Source organism: Astatotilapia calliptera, chromosome 14 (assembly GCF_900246225.1).
Source record: "Astatotilapia calliptera chromosome 14, fAstCal1.2, whole genome shotgun sequence".
Classification (NCBI taxonomy): domain Eukaryota; kingdom Metazoa; phylum Chordata; class Actinopteri; order Cichliformes; family Cichlidae; genus Astatotilapia; species Astatotilapia calliptera.
Window position 1 is genome coordinate 648109 of NC_039315.1, and position 18605 is coordinate 666713.

An 18605-nucleotide genomic window follows, 5' to 3' on the forward strand; every position below is an offset into this window, starting at 1 on the left:
GCGGTGAGTGTTTGGGATCATCGGTCTAAAGACCTTCATCATAAATGAGCGTGTTTAAATTTGGTCTGTTTTCCCGTTAATCTGACATTATCCAGGTGGCAGTGTCCATCTGTTATTTACAGGCTGTGGGTAGAGCACCTGTGGAAATTTGTTTGTTTGTTTGTTTTTAGGTGACAAACACAAATAAAAAAAAACGCTGGCAGATTATTGTACATGTTTTTAAATTGTTCTCTTTAAGGCAGCACCACTGATGTTATTCACTGCTCACAGAGAGGGGTGTGGCCACCAGACAGGGGTGGGGTTAGTGGTGAGGGGGCAGGGCCATGAGTGCAGGCTGCTGCCTGTCAGTGAGGTACTGATCAGATGTGTGTGTGTGTCAGAGTGCTGCTGTCTCTCGGCCATGGCCTGTCTGATGGCTGCCTGGTCCGTCCACAACCCCACTGTCACCAACTCCATCATCATGGTGAGTATGAGGACTCCAGAGGTATGATGAGGGGTGACCCTCTGTGTCTCCTGCTGGTTTAAGGAAAGGAAACCGCTTTCTAAGCAACGAGATCTGTGTGGGAATCAGCCTGAATGTGACGGTCAGCTGTGTGAGGCTCAGCAAATCTCACATGTTTGGGTTTTAAAGAAGTTAACAGTCCTGCAGCTCCACTGCACCAAGGTCAGCTCCTCAGGGAGGAAGAGGAGAGTCCTGATGATATGAGCAGAGCTCTTCTCATGATGATAATATGATTTTAACTTGAATGATACTGCGGGGTTATCCTCATCGTTTCTGTGTTCACGCACTGAAGGGGCAGTTCTGTAGTGCCGGGGTGTTAGTGCCTCTGTTGGGATTGTTTCTCTAAGACAGTTACTGCCAAGACTGGAAACCTACTGCATGAAATGTTGGGCTATAGTGAAAATGGAGTCAGGGTGGACACACGGGTTGATTAGAGGATTTTTTAAATGAGGGGAAAATATATGTACTAAGCTTTGAACATTGCTAAATAATGCTCAGACCTCCGGCTTAAATCGTAAATCTGCAGGGACAAAGACTGTATATAATAGATGGCAGTAAGCACACTGAAATCACTCATTCGTTTCAGGATTCACATTTTAGCGTTTAACCACCACAGCGTTGTTTTTTACCCAGACGTAAACGAGAGGGTGGCGTGCTAATGCTAGCCAGCTTGGTGAGACTGTATGGAGCATCACGCAGATACAGATGATGCTAATTCAGTAACATCAGCCTTCGTCGACTGTCTGTGAGTACAGTACCCTCACAGCAGCGATATTATTGGTCAGATAGTATCATTAAAAATGCTCCAAAAGGTTCAAGTGAAACTCGCAGCTACAGCCGCCTGTGTCACCATCCACCTGTCAGTCAAAAGGCCACGCCTCTGACAATGCAAACTTTAAGACTTCCTACAATTTAAACACCCTCGCAGCGTACCGTTGTTATGATGGCTGAGATTATCCACAGAGACCAAACATCATGACTCACTGCTGCCTCTGCTGGAGGAGGTGCAGTTATAATCGAGACCTCCTTGTGGCCCCTCCTAATGTCTGCCCGGGCTGTGGTGATGTCACAGCACTGTTTCGGGGTGTGACAATCAAATTCCACGCAGGGGCGGGGCTCCAGTAGCCACGCCCACGACTGGAAGTTTTGAAAGTTTAGTAGCTCTCACAGAGCGGACTCGTGCTGGGAGGATAGAAGCCTTTCTCCTTTCTTAACACGTGTAAGTACATTTACTTAATACTTGAGTATAAATGTGTGGTACTTGTTCCTCCATTGAGTCTTTTACTAAGACTTTTACACAAACCATGGAGAACTTGTAAAAATCGGATGATGTTAAAATCGTACAGTTTATGGGCTGAAACGATGAGTCACAACAAAGGTTTCTCACTACTTTAAGAACTTTTACAAACCAAATGGAGGAACACATTCATCTGTTGCTGCAGGTGTCTCGATGCTCCAGCAGTACAATTGTCCGGAGGAATAAAATACAGTAATTTAAGTACAGTTTTCAGATTATACTTATGTTGCAGTCAATTTATGAGGTGATCCACAGGTACAGTACTTGTACTTCCTTTACTGCTGCACACACAAAGTTTCCTCGTAAACATCCTGAAATCTTCTGATTTCCTGAAAAGCTCTTTGTTTAGTCACATGTTTATATGTTTCTGAGCTCAGGATTATCTCTGCTCCTGTCTGTGTGGTCACAAATTATTAGTTATGTGTATGTATTCCTATTCTGCTCGAGTTTTACAAAAAGCATCACTTCCACATAGAAAAATATTCTCAACATGAGTCAGTGATGTAAAGCTGTTCATGCTGCAGTGATGAGTAATGACAGGAAAGTTATTTGGTAGTTTTTTTAAGCAGACAAATGGAGACGTCTGAAAAATGTTAGATGAGCCAAAAAAACAAAGATGGAAAAACTCCCAGGCAAGAAATCATTTTTGTTTTTAAATTGTTTTCTCAAATTTTGGCTGACAGGTGACATCAAACACCTGTGACCAATAATATGTCTGCTGTGAGGTTGCCGTAGTAACAAACTGAGCTCCAGGGTCAATGAGGGAAACTGTGGGATTTTGTTATTGATTAGCAGGTATCTGTGTCTGTAGACTGATAACTAGCTCTTAACTTAGTGCTCCTTCCTCTCATCCAAATATGGTCACTTCCTGAAAACAAGAACCAAGATGGCGCAAGAGACATCTCAGGCACTGATGCTTCATCACGCGGAGTGGAGAAACCTCTGATACTGACCTTTATATTCAGTTTGTGAAGACCCGCAGATAATCCTCAATTGTAATTTAGATCTCAGTACTGAGAGTGAAGAAATCAATGATAAGGGTTACCATGGTGACCATAGCAATAGTTTTGCTGAATCACAGCAGCCGGGTGCTCAGTTTAAATCCTGCACTCAGCCTGTTCTTTAGCTCGGTGACTAAGCTCTGCCCGACAGTTACCTCCTGCTCGAAGGCAGATTAGTGCCTCGTTTGGGTCAGGTCAGTCACACATGGCCGTCCTACAGGAACAACACCGGACTAGCTGACAGCTAATAGTATTTAGTATTTAGTATTTATTTATTTATTGTCATTGTCAAGAACAATGAAATTGCGTTTGGGGCTTCCATACAACCCCAAAAAAAGAAGAAAATAATAAATACCCCTTAAAACCCAAGTGTACATATTTAACCCAGTGTGACTCCAATGCAATAAGACAATCCTTAGCAATAATGTTCGTAGAAATTCAGACAAAGACCTGAGAAACATGACAAAATACAACAATGCAACCCATTCAATATTATTGTACTGTGAGATATGATATCAGATATGATAGTTATCTATTTAAGAAAGAGGGGGGGGGGGGGGGGGCAGGAGGGGGAAGAGAATAAAGATATGATGCACCAATGCAGACCAGTTCATTGCTATTAAGAAGTTGGATATGGTTATTGTCCATGAGAGGGGGGCAGAGAGTTCAGGAGCCTCACAGCCTGTGGATACAGGCTGTTGGCCAGTCTGGATGTTCTGGCCTGTATAGACCTGTACCTAATCTGACTACATCCACGTCTGCGTCCAGGCCTGCTGGAAAACATGTAGAGAATCAACAAACCCAGACAACAAACATTCGGCTCTGCAGGATGAGAGCTGACAATCACAACCAGCAGGCTCCTCAGTCAGCTTTTTAAGGAGGGATAGAGGTTCGAAACTCTATTATCGGCGCGCTCTCACTGTACTGCACAAGGAGTTAGAAAAACAGGTTTTCATTTATTTAACCCAAAAAGTTATATTTACAAAACAAAAATGTTGAGCTCATAAAAAAAACTAAACTCAGCCAAAGAAATGTGAAACGACTGCCCAAACAAACATAACTGACCCAAACAGGAAATGACACACAAAGGTATATATAATGGGCAGCACGGTGGTTAGCACTGTTGCCGCACAGCAAGAAGGTCCTGAGTTCAATTCCACCATCAGGCTGGGGTCTTTCTGTGTGGAGTTTGCATGTTCTCCCCGTGTTTGCGTGGGTTCCCTCCGGGTACTCCGGCTTCCTCCCACCATCCAAAGACATGCAGCTTGTGGGGATAGGTTAATTGGATAATCCAAATTGCCACTAGGTGTGAATGTGAGTGTGAATGGTTGTCTGTCCCTGTGTGTTGGCCCTGCGACAGACTGGCGACCTGTCCAGGGTGTACCCCGCCTCTCGCCCCATAACAGCTGGGATAGGCTCCAGCGCCCCCCGCGACCCTGAAAAGGATAAGCGGAAGTGGATGGATGGTATATATAATGGCTGATCAGACCACTATGACAAAACAGCGACAACTAAACACAATCACATACCACAAAAACGATGCAGTTCAGTTTGTTAATAAACTAAACAGCAAAGAAGGAAATCAAAAACATTAAACTCAGATATCTAGTTAACTACAAAAACATGTTTAACCTCCTAAGACCCGAACTCTTCCACGGCAGCATTTTTAATTTCTCTTTGATATCTGGGCTGATTGGGACCTAATGAATGTAAAAATTACCTGATTTTTTTTACCTGATTTTTATCCATCCATTCGCTTCCGCTTATCCTTTTCAGGGTCGCCGGGGGCGCTGGAGCCTATCCCAGCTGTCTTATTTTTCTAAGAAAAATGAGAGCCACATATGAGGATATTCATTTAAAATTTTGATTGAACAGTATCAGTATAATGCCCTCATAAGTGGATATCAGGCCCTTGTAGAGCAAAATTGAGTATTTTAGTCTAACCCAAAATGCGATGTCCACATATGTGGACGCCAGGTCCTAGGAGGTTAACTAAAGAAAATACACATTCTGCCCCCTTCAACAGGAAGTGGTGGTGTGGTCCAGTCAGCCCATCTATGTATTTAAGTTTTTTAAACACTGGCCAATATCTTTTGTCTGGCAACAAAAGATGCCAGGGATGATGGCAGGTAAGAAACCAGTAAAAGAGACAAAGATTAGTCACAATCAAACCAAAAATCAGAAATGAATTGGTATTAATATATAAGTAAACTAAATGTACGCGCTTGCGAATAGAACAAATGTGTTCAAACCAGTCAATAAACTTATTGCAAACCAAAGTGTGTGTGAATGTGTTTAGATGAAGGAATGAATTAAAATATGTAAGAGTTGCCCACTTTTAGTGCGGCCGTGGTTTTGGCCATCACAAGAGGCTAAGCCTACGCTTGAAGCTACCGAGGTGTTCGTTGGCAGAGGTGACGCAATGCCACTATTATGAATGAAACTTGGTTCAATAACTCCAGCCATACTTATCTTGCCTGTTTAACACATTTATTGCTTTCCATCAGTTGCATTTGTTGTTCAGCAGACTCTTATCAGCGGCCACAAACCGTTTGCTCCTTCTGACCAACAACACCTGACTCTAATTACATGTGTCTACCATAAAAACATGCCATACTGTTAAAACACAAAAAGTGACCACATAAGGTAACAACAACAAACAATGGCTCCTAGAGCACTTTTTTGACCACCGACCCCTCAAAGGCTCATTGATCTCACCGCTGCACCTACAATCAGGTTACAGTCGCGAGCTAACCACTCATGCAGGAAACCCGCCTGCCCTGATGAGTGAATTCATTCAGCTTCTCTTCACACCAACACACGCTTCAATGGTTTAAACTGTAAACGCTATACACAGTCATATTTTTTTCATTCACCTTTGTGGCTCTCCAGCTGTCAGTGGTCTTCTCTGTCCTGTGCTGTTATCAGTTGCTTTACCATGAGTCTGAAAAAACAAAGATTCAGCGGAGTGAACATTGTTTAGTTCTAGTGTGACTGAGGCTGAGATTAGAGCAAGGACTACAGATATATGTGAGTGCATCATCCAGGCGAGAGTCTGTGATACTGTGTGTACAGGACCAGCTTTACCAAAATCTGTAAGCTTTTACCAAGTCTCTGTGGTACAGCTTAGGTTCAGCTTTTATTTTAGCAAAACACTGAAAAAAACATGTACACGGATAATGGATGGATGATGGATGACATGGATGGATGATGATGGATGGATTGATGGATGGATGATGGATGATGGATGGATGATGATGGATGATGGATTGATGGATGGATGATGGATGACGTGGATGGATGATGATGTGGGTGGATGGATGGATGGATGATGGATGACGTGGATGGATGATGATGTCTTAAAAAAAAAAAGCAATTCGAATCATCCACAATGCAGGTTATAGGGAACATACAAACTCACTATTTTTGCAGTCTGAAATATTGAAAATTGACGATATAGTGAAATTCCAAACAGCACAAATTCTATTCAAAGCAAAAAATAAAGAACTGCCAGGTAATATTCAGAGTATGTTTTTTTTGAAAGAAGGAAGTTATAATTTAAGGGGTTTTTGTAACTTCAAAACAATGAAGGCACGTACTACAAGAAAAGGCTTTTGTGTTTCTGTTCATGGAGTGAAACTATGGAACAAACTGAATATGGAATTAAAGCAACGTCCAAACATAAAACTGTTCAAAAAGAGTTATAAAAATATGATCTTCTCGATCTATAAAGAAAAGGAAAATATTTAAATTAAGTGAATGTCTCTATTTAAAAACAAACAAACAAAAAATTCATGATGTGATATTATAGTATATAGTATATCAGAAATCTGTTCACTATTTTTATTACAAATTATATCAGTAAGGAAGCTGACTAAATATTCACTGATAATTTATGGGACAGGGGTGGGATTAAATAAGTGTATACTTCTTCCCACTCCCTTTCAACATGTAAATTAATCAGAATGTTTTTTTGTATGTAATTTGTATAGTATTTTTTTCTCTCTTATTTCTTTTCTAAATGTACTTGTATATTGTTCACATGTTGAAATAAATTACCAATCAATCAGTCAATGATGTGGGTGGATGATAATGTTTGGATGGATGATGAAGGATGGATGGATGATGATTTTGGGTGGATGATGATGGTTGGATGGATGATGAAGGATGGATGATGGATGGATGGATGATGATTTTGGGTGGATGATGATGGTGGGATGGATGATGAAGGATGGATGGATGGATGATATGAATGGATGATGGATGGATGATGATGATGGATGGATGGATGATGATGTGGATGGATGGATGATGATGATGATGATCTGGACAGATGATGGATGGATGATGATATCGGTGGATGGATGATGGATGATGTGGATGGATGATGATGTGGACGGATGACGGTGGATGATGATGGTTGGATGGATGATGGTGGATGGATGGTGGATGGATGGATGGATGATGATGTGGATGATGATGATTATGATGATGATGGATGGATGATGATGGATGGATGGATGGATGATGGATGGATGATGATGTGGGTGGATGAAAGATGATGTGGACGGATGATGATGTGGATGGATGGATTGATGGATGGATGGTGGATGGATGGTGGATGGATGGATGGATGATAATGTGGACGGATGACGGTGGATGATGATGGTTGGATGGATGGATGGATGGTGGATGATGATGGTTGGATGGATGGATGGTGGATGGATGGATGGATGGATGGATGGATGGATGGTGGATGGATGGTGGATGGATGGATTGATGGATGGATGATGAAGGATGGATGATGGATGGATGGATTGATGGATGGATGATGAAGGATGGATGGTGGATGGATGGATTGATGGATGGATTGATGGATGGATGGTGGATGGATGGATGGATGGATGGATGATGAAGGATGGATGGTGGATGGATGGATTGATGGATGGATGATGAAGGATGGATGATGGATGGATGGATTGATGGATGGATGATGAAGGATGGATGGTGGATGGATGGATGGATTGATGGATGGATGGTGGATGGATGGTGGATGGATGGATTGATGGATGGATGATGAAGGATGGATGGATGGATGGATGATGGATGGATGATGAAGGATGGATGGTGGATGGATGGATTGATGGATGGATTGATGGATGGATGGTGGATGGATGGATGGATGGATGGATGGATGGATGGATTGATGGATGGATGGTGGATGGATGGATTGATGGACCTTTTTGCTTACATTCTCAGATGGTCAGCTATGGTTGTCTTAAGCCGGATTCCTTTTATTCACCTTCAGAATACCAACGGGCCCCCTGACCTTATGTTGGATCCCCGGACAGTTTGTCTTTGTATGGATGAGGTGGTCAACAAGCGGCTGGCTGGCAGCCAGCAGACGCCACTGCTGCAGGGACACCTGAAGAAGGTGGACAACAACCTGATGGAGGCCCAGAGGTTCTCCTCATTACCTCGCAGACCCGCGGTCAACATTGAGTTCAAAGACGTCTCCTTCGTGGTCAGAGAGGGACCCTGGTGGAGGAAGAAAGGTAGAGTCATACACAAAACAAAGATGGCAGAGGTTCAGAAAATAAACACACTGTCACTGTAAATTCAATGCCAGCTAATGCCTCAAGGGTGGAAAATAATCCAGAGCACGATTCAGCCTTGTGTTGTAGCTGGTTTATTCATTACAGATCCTGAGTCACGCTCCTATAACAGCAAAAAGTATCAGGACAGCAGGAGGAGCTGGTCTGAATGCTTCTATTTTAAAAGGCTTCCACAGAGATGTGAATCAGGCCAACCTAAGACTGACTAAAGACAGTCACAGTGACCATTGACCTTTGAACACCAACATCAGAGCCGCCCTGAACCTCACAGAGATGCTGAGTCTGCAGAACGCAAGAGAAGATCTGACATAAACGCTTCTGACCGACTCATAAACCCACAAATTTAATCTCAGACGGCTTCACATTTTATAGCCCTGAACAGAAAAAGTATATTCACATATATATGTGTGTGTGTGCATAGATCTATCCATCTAGGGGCTTTATTTGTCCAGTTGGAGAGGTCAAAGGTGATGGCCGACCTCACAGGGTTCATGTCATTCTTTTGACTTTTTATTGTTAATGATGGGCTGTGCGTCAGCAGGCAGCCGTTGGGTGCTCTCGGTTTGGCTGCTGTGTGTTTGTGCGCTCGCTGGATTAGCGGCTGTAATCTGTTAATCTCAGCTGGGTCTTCTGCTGTAAATAGCTGCAGGTCAGATTGGAGGACGCGCCGTCGCTCGCTGCCTGAAAATAAAGACGCAAGAACAAGAAAACAAGCGATGATGTCACCGCTCGTGAACCCGCCCACATCTGAGCTCTGCTCAGGCTTGAGAATGGGTCGGATTGTTATTTTAGGGAATCCCTTCCCATGATGCACAGGGTGTTTCTTCTTCACTCACTATGTGTTAATATTCAATTTTCAATTCAATTCTATTCTATTTACACAGCTCCAAATCACAACAACCGTTGCCTAAATCCACTTTAACTTTAAATCCTACTGTAAGGTCGACCCTACAATAACACATACAGAGAAAAACCCAACAATCATATGACCAATGTGAGCAAGCACTTTGGCGACAGTGGGAAGGAAAAACTCCCTTTTAACAGGAAGAAACCTCCGACAGAACCAGGCTCAGGGAGGGGCGGGGCCATATGCTGTGATTGGTTGGGGCGAGAGAAGGAAGACAGGATGCCAGAGGTTTCTTCCTGTTAAAAGGGAGTTTTTCCTTCCCACTGTCACATAGTACTTGCTCATAGAGGGTCATTTGATTGTTGGGGTTTTCTGTTTTCCTTCTATCATTGTACGGTCTTTACCTCATCTTACCTCTGATTGGTCCTGAGCAAGAAAATGAACATAGTGCTTGTGTAAAGCTGTGCCGGGAACCTCTAGCTGAAACTAGATCTGTTAGAGACTCTGATAGCCTCAGGTTACAGACCATTATTATGGAGCTCAGCCAAACTCTTTGTTCATATTAGAAAAGATGAGTTTCACTGAGAACATTTCACACCTGCTCAGGTGCACAAAAACAGCGTGCAGGTGTGAGTTTGAAAACATTTACAGGTTTTCTATTGTAATTTTCACACAAAACCTTTGATTGGTTCTTTGATGCTTTTCAGGCCAACAGAATCTGTTAACATGCGATCACATGTTATTAAAAGGCCAGAAAGATAGATCCATGAAGCAGAGTAGCAGATGAAGACGTGAGGGTTGATGTAATGGGGCATGTACAAGGCGCTAACAGGCTAGAATAGTTGTAATAGCTGTCTTTCTGCTCTCGGTCGTGGCCCCCGAGTACCACCCGTTCTCCATCATGGACTTCAGGGAGAAGTCCATGTGTTCTCTGGTTTGAAGGATGTTCAGCTTCAGGTTATTTTCTGAGCACCAGCAGGACAAGTTCTCTACCTCCACCCTGTACGCCGTCTCATCTCCATCACAGATGAGCCCAAACACAGTGGTGTCCTCAGCATACATGACGATGATGTTGGCTGGTGGGTTGGTGTACAGTCATGGGTGTACAGTGTGCGGAGGGTACTGTTGGTCAGATTAAATCTAATAATCTCATTAAAGCGCGTTTAGCCTCTGTGTGTAACGTGTAACACACTCCTCAGTTTTAATAACGACAACCTCAGAAACCTGGTCTCTGAGACAGGATTTCAGGTGTCAGCACATTCTTCATGGTTTCTCAGCCCGGCACACACGTTCTTACATGTGTGCTTCACTGTGTTTCAGTCATGAGTGACTGTTTGCTTTGAGACTGTGAAACTTGTGGATAAGTCTGATGCTGAGCTCACTGTGAGGACAAAACACTAACAGCAGATTACTGAAGATGTTTTCATGATTGCTGCAGGGGTTTTTGGACTCACGCTGATGTAAATGTTCTGGTTGGTCACACTATGATCAGGGTAGCTGCTCGGAGTAAGTGAGGGACAGCTGAAGGGTTGGGAGGGTCTCTGATGGACCTGTAGATGTCTGAAGCACATCTGCAGGTCCAGGAGAAACGTGGTCTGTTTCGGGACGATGCACGAGCCTCACCGAGTTCTGAAACTGACCTGAGTCCAGACCGTCAGCACTGAAACATCAGCAGTGAGCCTTTAGGATGAGCGGGAGTGTTTGTTTTTCGCACAGAAGCCGAGCGGAGCGGCTAAAGTGTGAGAGCAGCTGCTGGTCTGCATGAATGAGAGAAAAACTCCAAACTGATGGGAAACCTGAGCCGAGAGTTCGAGCACAAAGAGCGGCTCTGTGAGCGGCTGGGAAACCTGCACATTGATTGTTTCTGTTCGCCTCAGGTTACAAAACTCTGCTCAAAGCCATCTCTGGGAAATTCACCAGTGGGGACCTGGTGGCTATCATGGGGCCCTCAGGAGCCGGAAAGTCCACGCTCATGAATATCCTGGCCGGGTACAGGTGGGTGCATCCATCAGGGCGGAGATGATGACTGAGTGTGAGGTTGAGGTCATAGCGCTCTCAGCTGCAGATGTTTTAAAAATGTTTTCAGATTATGTTACATCTCAGTCTGAGAGCTTTACCGCATCCTCACATCGGCCTGCTGTACCTCTGTGTGTGTCAGTAAATGCTAGTGAAGAATCTGATTACTGATTGCAGGTCAGTGGATCTGTCCAGAGCGCGCTCAGTGCACGTCTGTCTTTGCGTACAGGGAGACGGGGATGAAGGGCGAGATCTTGATCAACGGGCAGCCCAGAGACCTGCGCTCTTTCCGGAAGGTTTCCTGTTACATCATGCAGGACGACATGCTGCTGCCTCACCTCAGTGTCCAGGAGGCCATGATGGTAGGTGCTGCTGAGCCTCAGCGTTCAGCCTACTGCAGACCGCAGTAATCGCAGACCCTGCTCTCTGTTTCTGCAGGTGTCGGCCAGCCTGAAGCTGCAGGAGAAGGAGGAGGCGCGCAGAGACATGGTGAGCCGATCGCTCCTGGCCTCCCTGATCTCAGACTCTACCCTCAGGCTGAACTCGGATCTCTGCTCCTTCAGGTCCAGGACATCCTGATGGCTCTGGGTCTGCTGGAATGTGCTCAAACCAGGACGTCTCACCTGTCGGGGGGGCAGAGGAAGCGGCTGGCCATCGCTCTGGAGCTTGTCAACAATCCGCCGGTCATGTTCTTCGATGAACCCACGAGGTAAGAAATCAGGTTGACCTCCAGGTCCTCTCCGTGGTTCATCCCAAGCTGGCAGAAGGTCACAGAAGGTCGGATATCAGTCCTGACCACGGTGCTCTGTCCTCAGCCAATGAAAAGCAGCTGAACCATTCCACTCAGTCAGCTCAGTCTTCCTAACCAACTTTAAATCTTTGCACTAAAGCAATTTTTGAATTGCGCAGGCTGAACGCTTTTAGAGCCTTTCAGACTGTGCAGACTCATTTTAAACGTTATGCCTGACACATAGGATCATGCAGGGAGATCTGTGGTTCGACTCCTGGTCCCGCCACTCACCTGTGTGAAATGGTTTCGCTGCCTCAGAGATCAGTCGTGCCAAAGCACAGCTGTTTTATTTTTACTTGACTTATTTCAGACGTTTGATCAGAACAAGCTGTACTTCAAATTCTACATGTGAGTGATGTTTGGTCATGTTTCTGCTTCATGCTGAGCTTCTATGAAGGTGTGTGTGTGTGTGTGTGTGTGTGTGTGTGTGTGTGTGTGTGTGTGTCAGTGGCCTGGACAGCTCGTCATGTTTCCAAGTGGTGTCTCTGCTCAAAGCTCTGGCTCGAGGAGGACGGACGGTTATCTGCACCATCCACCAGCCGAGCGCAAAACTGTTCGAGCTCTTCGACAAGGTGACCCTCCTCCACGTTACACTGACTCACTGCACCATCTAGTGGTGTAAACCGGTATCACATGAACGTGTGGCTGGACAATGCACAGAAGTGTTAGCAGCGGTTCTTTTTCTGAAGATCTGAAACAGTTTGAAACATTTATAGAAGCAGCTCTAATGTCAGAAGCAATAAATAAATGATTACATTTCCTTCAGTGGGTTAGAGGGTCATCTGCTAATCAGAGTGTGAGGGGGGCAAAGAGCTTTTAAAGGGGATAAAATCAAGTTTGTGTAGAGGAGTAAATGTGGTGTAAAGAAGCTTCGAGTGAGCACTTGTAACAGTTTGTATGATGGGGTGAAATCCGTTTCCTCCTGCTCAGGTTTTAAGGATGAGAGAAGAACAGGAAGTGCTCTACAAAGGTGTTTGGAGCTGAAAACCTTGGTGTGGGTCCACAGAATGATAAGAAACATGATTCAGTGCGGGTTTCACTTGTGTCTGTCTCTCTGTGCGTGTTTCAGCTGTACGTGCTGAGTCAGGGTCAGTGTATCTACAGGGGACAGGTGTCCAGTCTGGTCCCGTACCTGAGAGACCTCGGGCTGAACTGCCCCACGTACCACAACCCCGCTGACTTCGGTAAGGCTCGCCCGGCGAGCTGTTCCCACTCGGCCGTCGCGGCGTCAGACTCACTGATGGGTTCTGTGCGCAGTGATGGAGGTGGCGTCCGGAGAGTACGGGGACCAGATGATCAGGCTGGTGATGGCAGCTCAGGAGAGGAAGTGTGAGAAAGACCACCAGCCCGAGCTCAACGGAGACAGCACCCTCCACCCCTTCCTGTGGCAGCGCACCGAGGAGGTAAAAAAACAGCACGCCCTCTGTTGTGATTGGTTGATGAGAGGGAGGTTTTCGCTTTACCTCCTGTGAATGTTTCATGACGAATGAGTCCTTTGAAAATCAACATGTACCTGTGATGATCTCCCGTCAGGAGAGCTCATCGTTTGAAGGCTGTCACAGCTTCTCTGCTAGCTGCATGACGCAGTTCTCCATCCTGTTCAGGAGGACCTTTCTCAGCATCCTCAGAGACTCGGTGACAAACACCTCCGTACACGTCACCTCAGATTCACACAGATGACACCATTTTCCATCACTCTGACATAACAATTATCATTACCATTTATACTGGTGTGATAAAGTGTTTGTCTCCTTCCCAATTTTCTATTTTTTATATTTTTGTTATGTTTTAGATCAAACAAATTTAAATGTTAGACAAAGATAACACAAGTAAACACAAAATGCAGTTACTAAATGAAGGTGTTTATTTTTAGGGGAAAAATATCCAAACCAAGTGATGGCCCCCTAAACTTAAAAACTGGTTTGGGCCACCCTCAGCAGCAACAACTTCAGTTCAATTCAGTTTTATTTATACAGCTCCAAATCACAACAACAGTTGCCTAAATCCGCTTTATACTGTAAGGTCGACCCTACAATAATACATGCAGAGAAAAACCCAACAATCATATGACCCCCTATGAGCAGCACTTTGGCGACAGTGGGAAGGAAAAACTCCCTTTTTCCAGACTGAGAGATCTCAACTACTTTGTTTCCTCATTTGTTCCTGAACATCATTGGATTACTCTCAAAGAGTGACCTTTGACCTTTAGATGCATGTGAACAACTGAGTGTTGTCCTGTCAAGGTGGCTGTTTGGTGTCTCCAGTGGGGCGATCGTGGCTCAAGAGTGGGTGTTCGTCTTGTAATCGGAAGGTCGTTGTGTCCTTGGGCAAGACACTTCACCTACCACCTACTGGTGTTGGCCAGAAGGGCCGATGGCGCGAAATGGCAGCCTCGCTTCTGTCAGTCTGCCCCAGCTGTGGCTACAACCGTAGCTGCCTCCATCCTGATACAGGGCGCTGGGCGTAAAAATCTGTGACTCTTCACCAGCTGCTCATAGAATTTAAGAAGCTTCTCAGATGAAATGTCTTCAAGAAACTTAAAGAAGTCCAGATGCTTTTCTTTCTAAGCTCCTTAGACGGGTTTACAAATAATTTCTTGCCAATTTTCTTCCTAATTTCCTAAAACTCTGGTCTGAGTCTGGTCATATATAATGACATCATTTTACTGATTACTTTTCAATCACAAAAACATTGTTTTCACTGTAACTTAAACACGTGGTGACGGTTTCCAGCACAGATTTGTGAAATAAAACATTGTCAGTGTGGTAATATTACTGTGCAGTATTGCAGTTTGAAGTAAGGCATTGTCATTGGCAGGTGCTGACTCACCTGAGGATCTCGTCTCACATTGGGATCGGTGTTCTTATTGGTCTGTTGTATCTGGGTATCGGGAACGAAGCCAAGAAGGTTCTGAGTAACTCGGGGTTCCTCTTCTTCTCCATGCTGTTCCTCATGTTCGCCGCTCTGATGCCCACGGTGCTCACCTGTGAGTCCGCCTCAAGCTGCTGTGTCACTTTACCTGCACACAGGTGACGTTTGAGTAAGATCAGGGTGTCACCTGCGTAACAAATACATCACAGAGTCGAGCTGGAGAGCAGCTGTTCTCTGTCCTTCATCGGCTTGTGTAACACGAGGTCTGCTGTTACAAAGGTGGACAGAACAACAGACCTCCATTTATCCTACCTGCAATACAACCTGTTTTAGCCCCTCCCCCTTAAAGACAACTTTGTTCTGATTGGCTTCCTCTTGTAAACAGAGGTTCTGAAGTGTTAGCCTCTCTGACATCACAGAGGTTCAAGCATAGAGCTGAGTGTTCAGAGGTGAGCTCAGCAACAGGTGCGTCACTTTTACCTGAACAGCACCAAAGGTGCCGGCTCTGACTCAGGAACTCTCTGTCTCATACACAATAAAAGCTTTATTGATGTTCTCAGGGCCAAACCCATCCAGGCTGCAGTGGGAAAATCCTTAAACTGACACCCACAATTGCCAGGATTAATGACGGTAAAATTGTGTCTTTAAATTTGAGCTTTTCTGGGATTTTATGAGCGAGCAGTCGCTCTGGGAACTGCTGTCAGAGAACATCAGACTAAGTCTCTGTAATAAGGACGAGTTTTATTCGTCGCAACCTTTGAAAACCTGCTGCCATGTTTTTGTGCTTCAGTTCCTCTGGAGATGGGCGTCTTTCTGAGAGAACACCTCAACTACTGGTACAGCCTGAAAGCGTACTACCTGGCCAAAACCATGGCTGATGTCCCCTTCCAGGTAACAAAGACACAGCTTTATCGATCTCTAAGCTGCACTTAGAGTGGCAGCTCCTGGTTCCAGCTCCTGAATCTCTTTCTTTAATGACACATTTGAAGATGAAAGATGATGAAAGATCTTGTTTTATTGTCATTTTTCTGACGGCACAGTTTATCATTTTGTTAGAAACTTTGGGGGCTCACCCTTGATGGATAGTCAGTTAATACAGTAACTTCACCCCGGCCATATTTCTGGTAACTGCTAATGATATTGATAATGTCATTAGAAATGTTCTAAAAAAAACAGCAATGGTCCAGTTCAGGGATGCCTCACCTCAGGCTAGCAGACAGCGAACACCCACAGCTGTCTGTATCACTATCCACTGGTCAGTCTAAGAGGCCACACCCCTAATAATGAAAGCCTTAAACCTTATTAGATTTAAGTAGGGGTGGGTTTAAAAAATAGTTTTTGATTTTAATAATCCCATATCGACTCACGAAATCCTGAATTTGATGTATTTTGCCAGAAATGTCAGAATCTCAGCTACAGCCTCACAAAACCATTTCAACAATAACCAAACATTGAAAACAGCTTGAACAGATTCTGCAAAAGGATGTAAGCCCGACAGCACGCACACGGACATGCTGTACATATCCAAGATAATTGATCAGAATTATAATATTTCTGAGTCAAAATCCAACCTTGTGAATCAGAATTGAATCGTTGTAGAAATCAGTGGCAATACGCACACCTAGATTTAAGAGCTTCAGCTTAACGTTGCACACGGAGACCTGGCAGTATCAACCCGCTGACCTGCAGTGTCGCTGTTGTACAGGTAGTGTTCCCGGTGGTGTACTGCAGTATCGTGTACTGGATGACGGCTCAGCCTCCGGACGCTGGCCGGTTCTTCCTCTTCCTGTCTCTGGGGATTCTGACATCTCTGGTGGCTCAGAGTCTGGGTCTGCTTATCGGAGCCGCCTCCACCTCTCTGCAGGTCCGCTCGCTGTTTCCTCCATCACCTCTTGTCCGCTCACAGGTGTGCTCCTGTGCTGACATCACTCGTGTGTGTTTGCTTCCTGTAGGTGGCCACGTTTGTGGGTCCGGTCACGGCGATCCCGGTTCTGCTGTTCTCCGGGTTCTTCGTCAGCTTCGATACCATCCCCTGGTACCTGCAGTGGATGTCCTACATCTCTTACGTCAGGTGGGGGCGCTGTTAGCTGGCGGGCCTGCGGCTGTATCCACACAGCAGGGGGCGCTGCTGCACTCTCTGAACGTGTTTGTGTGTTTCAGGTACGGGTTTGAAGGCGTCATCCTGTCCATCTACAGCCTGGGTCGTGATGATCTTCACTGCGGTGAAGGTGAGGCGTGTCACTTCCAGAAGTCTGAGGCAATCCTCAAGGAGCTGGACATGCTGGACGCCAAACTCTACCTGGACTTCATTGTCCTCACCATCTTCTTTTTGTCTCTGAGACTCATTGCTTATTTTGTCCTCCGGTACAAAATCAGCTCTGAGAGGTAGAGCGAGGCCGGGAGGAAGAGGAGGAGTCGCAGAGCAAGAGCCCGGAGGCCGAAGAGCAGCTGTCCAGTTTGTCTCCACTTTGACTCGCTCTTAAACAACACATGAAGAAGAGATGGCATGTGAGGACACCGCAGGCCTACAGGGGGAGATCTCATGGTCTCATGGAGGTCCTGTGGGACCAGGAGCTGGTCTTCTGGATCCTGGAGGTTTCACCATGCCACATCCTGACTGATTTCTACTTTTTAGAATAAAAGCCTCTGCAGTTGCAGGATGATGACATCTCTGCCTCTTTAGTTTATTGCTGAGGTCAAAGGTGAGAGCAGCACAGAGGCCCTGATTTCCTGAGTTCTGTCCTCCATGTTTAAGCATCCTGCCTCTGCAGATCCACTGAAGGCAGTGATGCAGGAATGTTTCAGATTTTGCAAATCCTGGAAAACTGTTGGATGAAGTTTTCGGCAGTGCATTTAAAAGTGTTTTTAATCTTCCATCCACCCGACCGACATTCACACACAAAGACACATGATTTCAAACAAAAATCTTCTAGATCCTGGAAGCTTTTCTTTTGAGGCTAAAACAAAACTCAGTGGGCTGCTGGTGAAAACTAACTGGGGATAAAAATGATGAAAAATCAAACTTTTGAGCGGAAAGTGTTTGGGAGTAAATCCACATGATTCAGATATAAAAGTTTTACAATAAATATGAATAAAAATCATTGGCTGGAACCTGTTTAAGCACAAATATTACATCTGTTTACTTTGATAAAATTCACATTAAATAAATTTTAGAAAACTTTCCTGTGAAAAAACAGAAAAACTGATATTTCAATAAAACAATAAAACAATAAAACAATAATTACCCACACCGTGTTCTGAAAGGTAGGATGAACAAAACAATGAAAATATCAAAAGTATTTGTCATGTTGAGATGATGTTTATTCCTGATCATTTCACTGGCTGTGACAGAACTAATTAAACTGAATTATGGGAACATTACACTGTCTGTTTTTAATATTCAGGTTAACTGTGTATGTACCTGCGACAGCAGGCAAACAGCTTTGTCTGAAAAACTCAGCAGATGTTTTTCCTCACATAAAGCAACTGAGCAGCTCGCTTAGCTGCACTGTGTCTCTGCAACCAGCAGGTGGAGCTGTTTACTGGGAAATGACGTTCATCCTACTGGACGTCTGCTCTAATCACTGTGTCACATCTGATTTCACAGCAGAAATTTAAAACACAAAAGTGGAAATGTTCATCTTTGAAACGTGGTTAAATAAAAAT

At 44.7% G+C, this 18605-nt stretch overlaps 1 protein-coding gene across 2 annotated transcripts; it reads left to right on the forward strand.

The window, feature by feature from the left end:
• The first annotated feature begins 224 nt into the window (after positions 1-224).
• Positions 225-18320, forward strand: abcg1 (ATP-binding cassette, sub-family G (WHITE), member 1). 2 transcript variants are annotated; one of them, XM_026192456.1, is made up of 15 exons: positions 225-463; positions 8109-8355; positions 11140-11257; positions 11508-11640; positions 11717-11767; positions 11842-11987; positions 12517-12640; positions 13138-13252; positions 13326-13471; positions 13602-13703; positions 14886-15054; positions 15730-15830; positions 16645-16803; positions 16892-17010; positions 17100-18320. In XM_026192456.1, exons 1-15 carry the CDS (start codon positions 251-253, stop codon positions 17326-17328), a joined length of 2172 nt encoding a protein of 723 aa, XP_026048241.1. In that variant the 5' UTR covers positions 225-250; the 3' UTR covers positions 17329-18320. The 2 variants fall into 2 exon arrangements, with proteins under 2 accessions (XP_026048241.1, XP_026048242.1); XM_026192457.1 differs by lacking the exon at positions 16645-16803.
• Positions 18321-18605: the final 285 nt, after the last annotated feature.

Coding starts and splice junctions, on each gene's coding strand:
- abcg1 (XM_026192456.1), top strand. CDS start 251: ATGTTATTCACTGCTCACAGAGAGGGGTGTGGCCACCAGACAGGGGTG. Junction 464..8,108: donor TCACCAACTCCATCATCATG/GTGAGTATGAGG, acceptor ATTCACCTTCAG/AATACCAACGGGCCCCCTGA. Junction 11,641..11,716: donor GTGTCCAGGAGGCCATGATG/GTAGGTGCTGCT, acceptor CTGTTTCTGCAG/GTGTCGGCCAGCCTGAAGCT.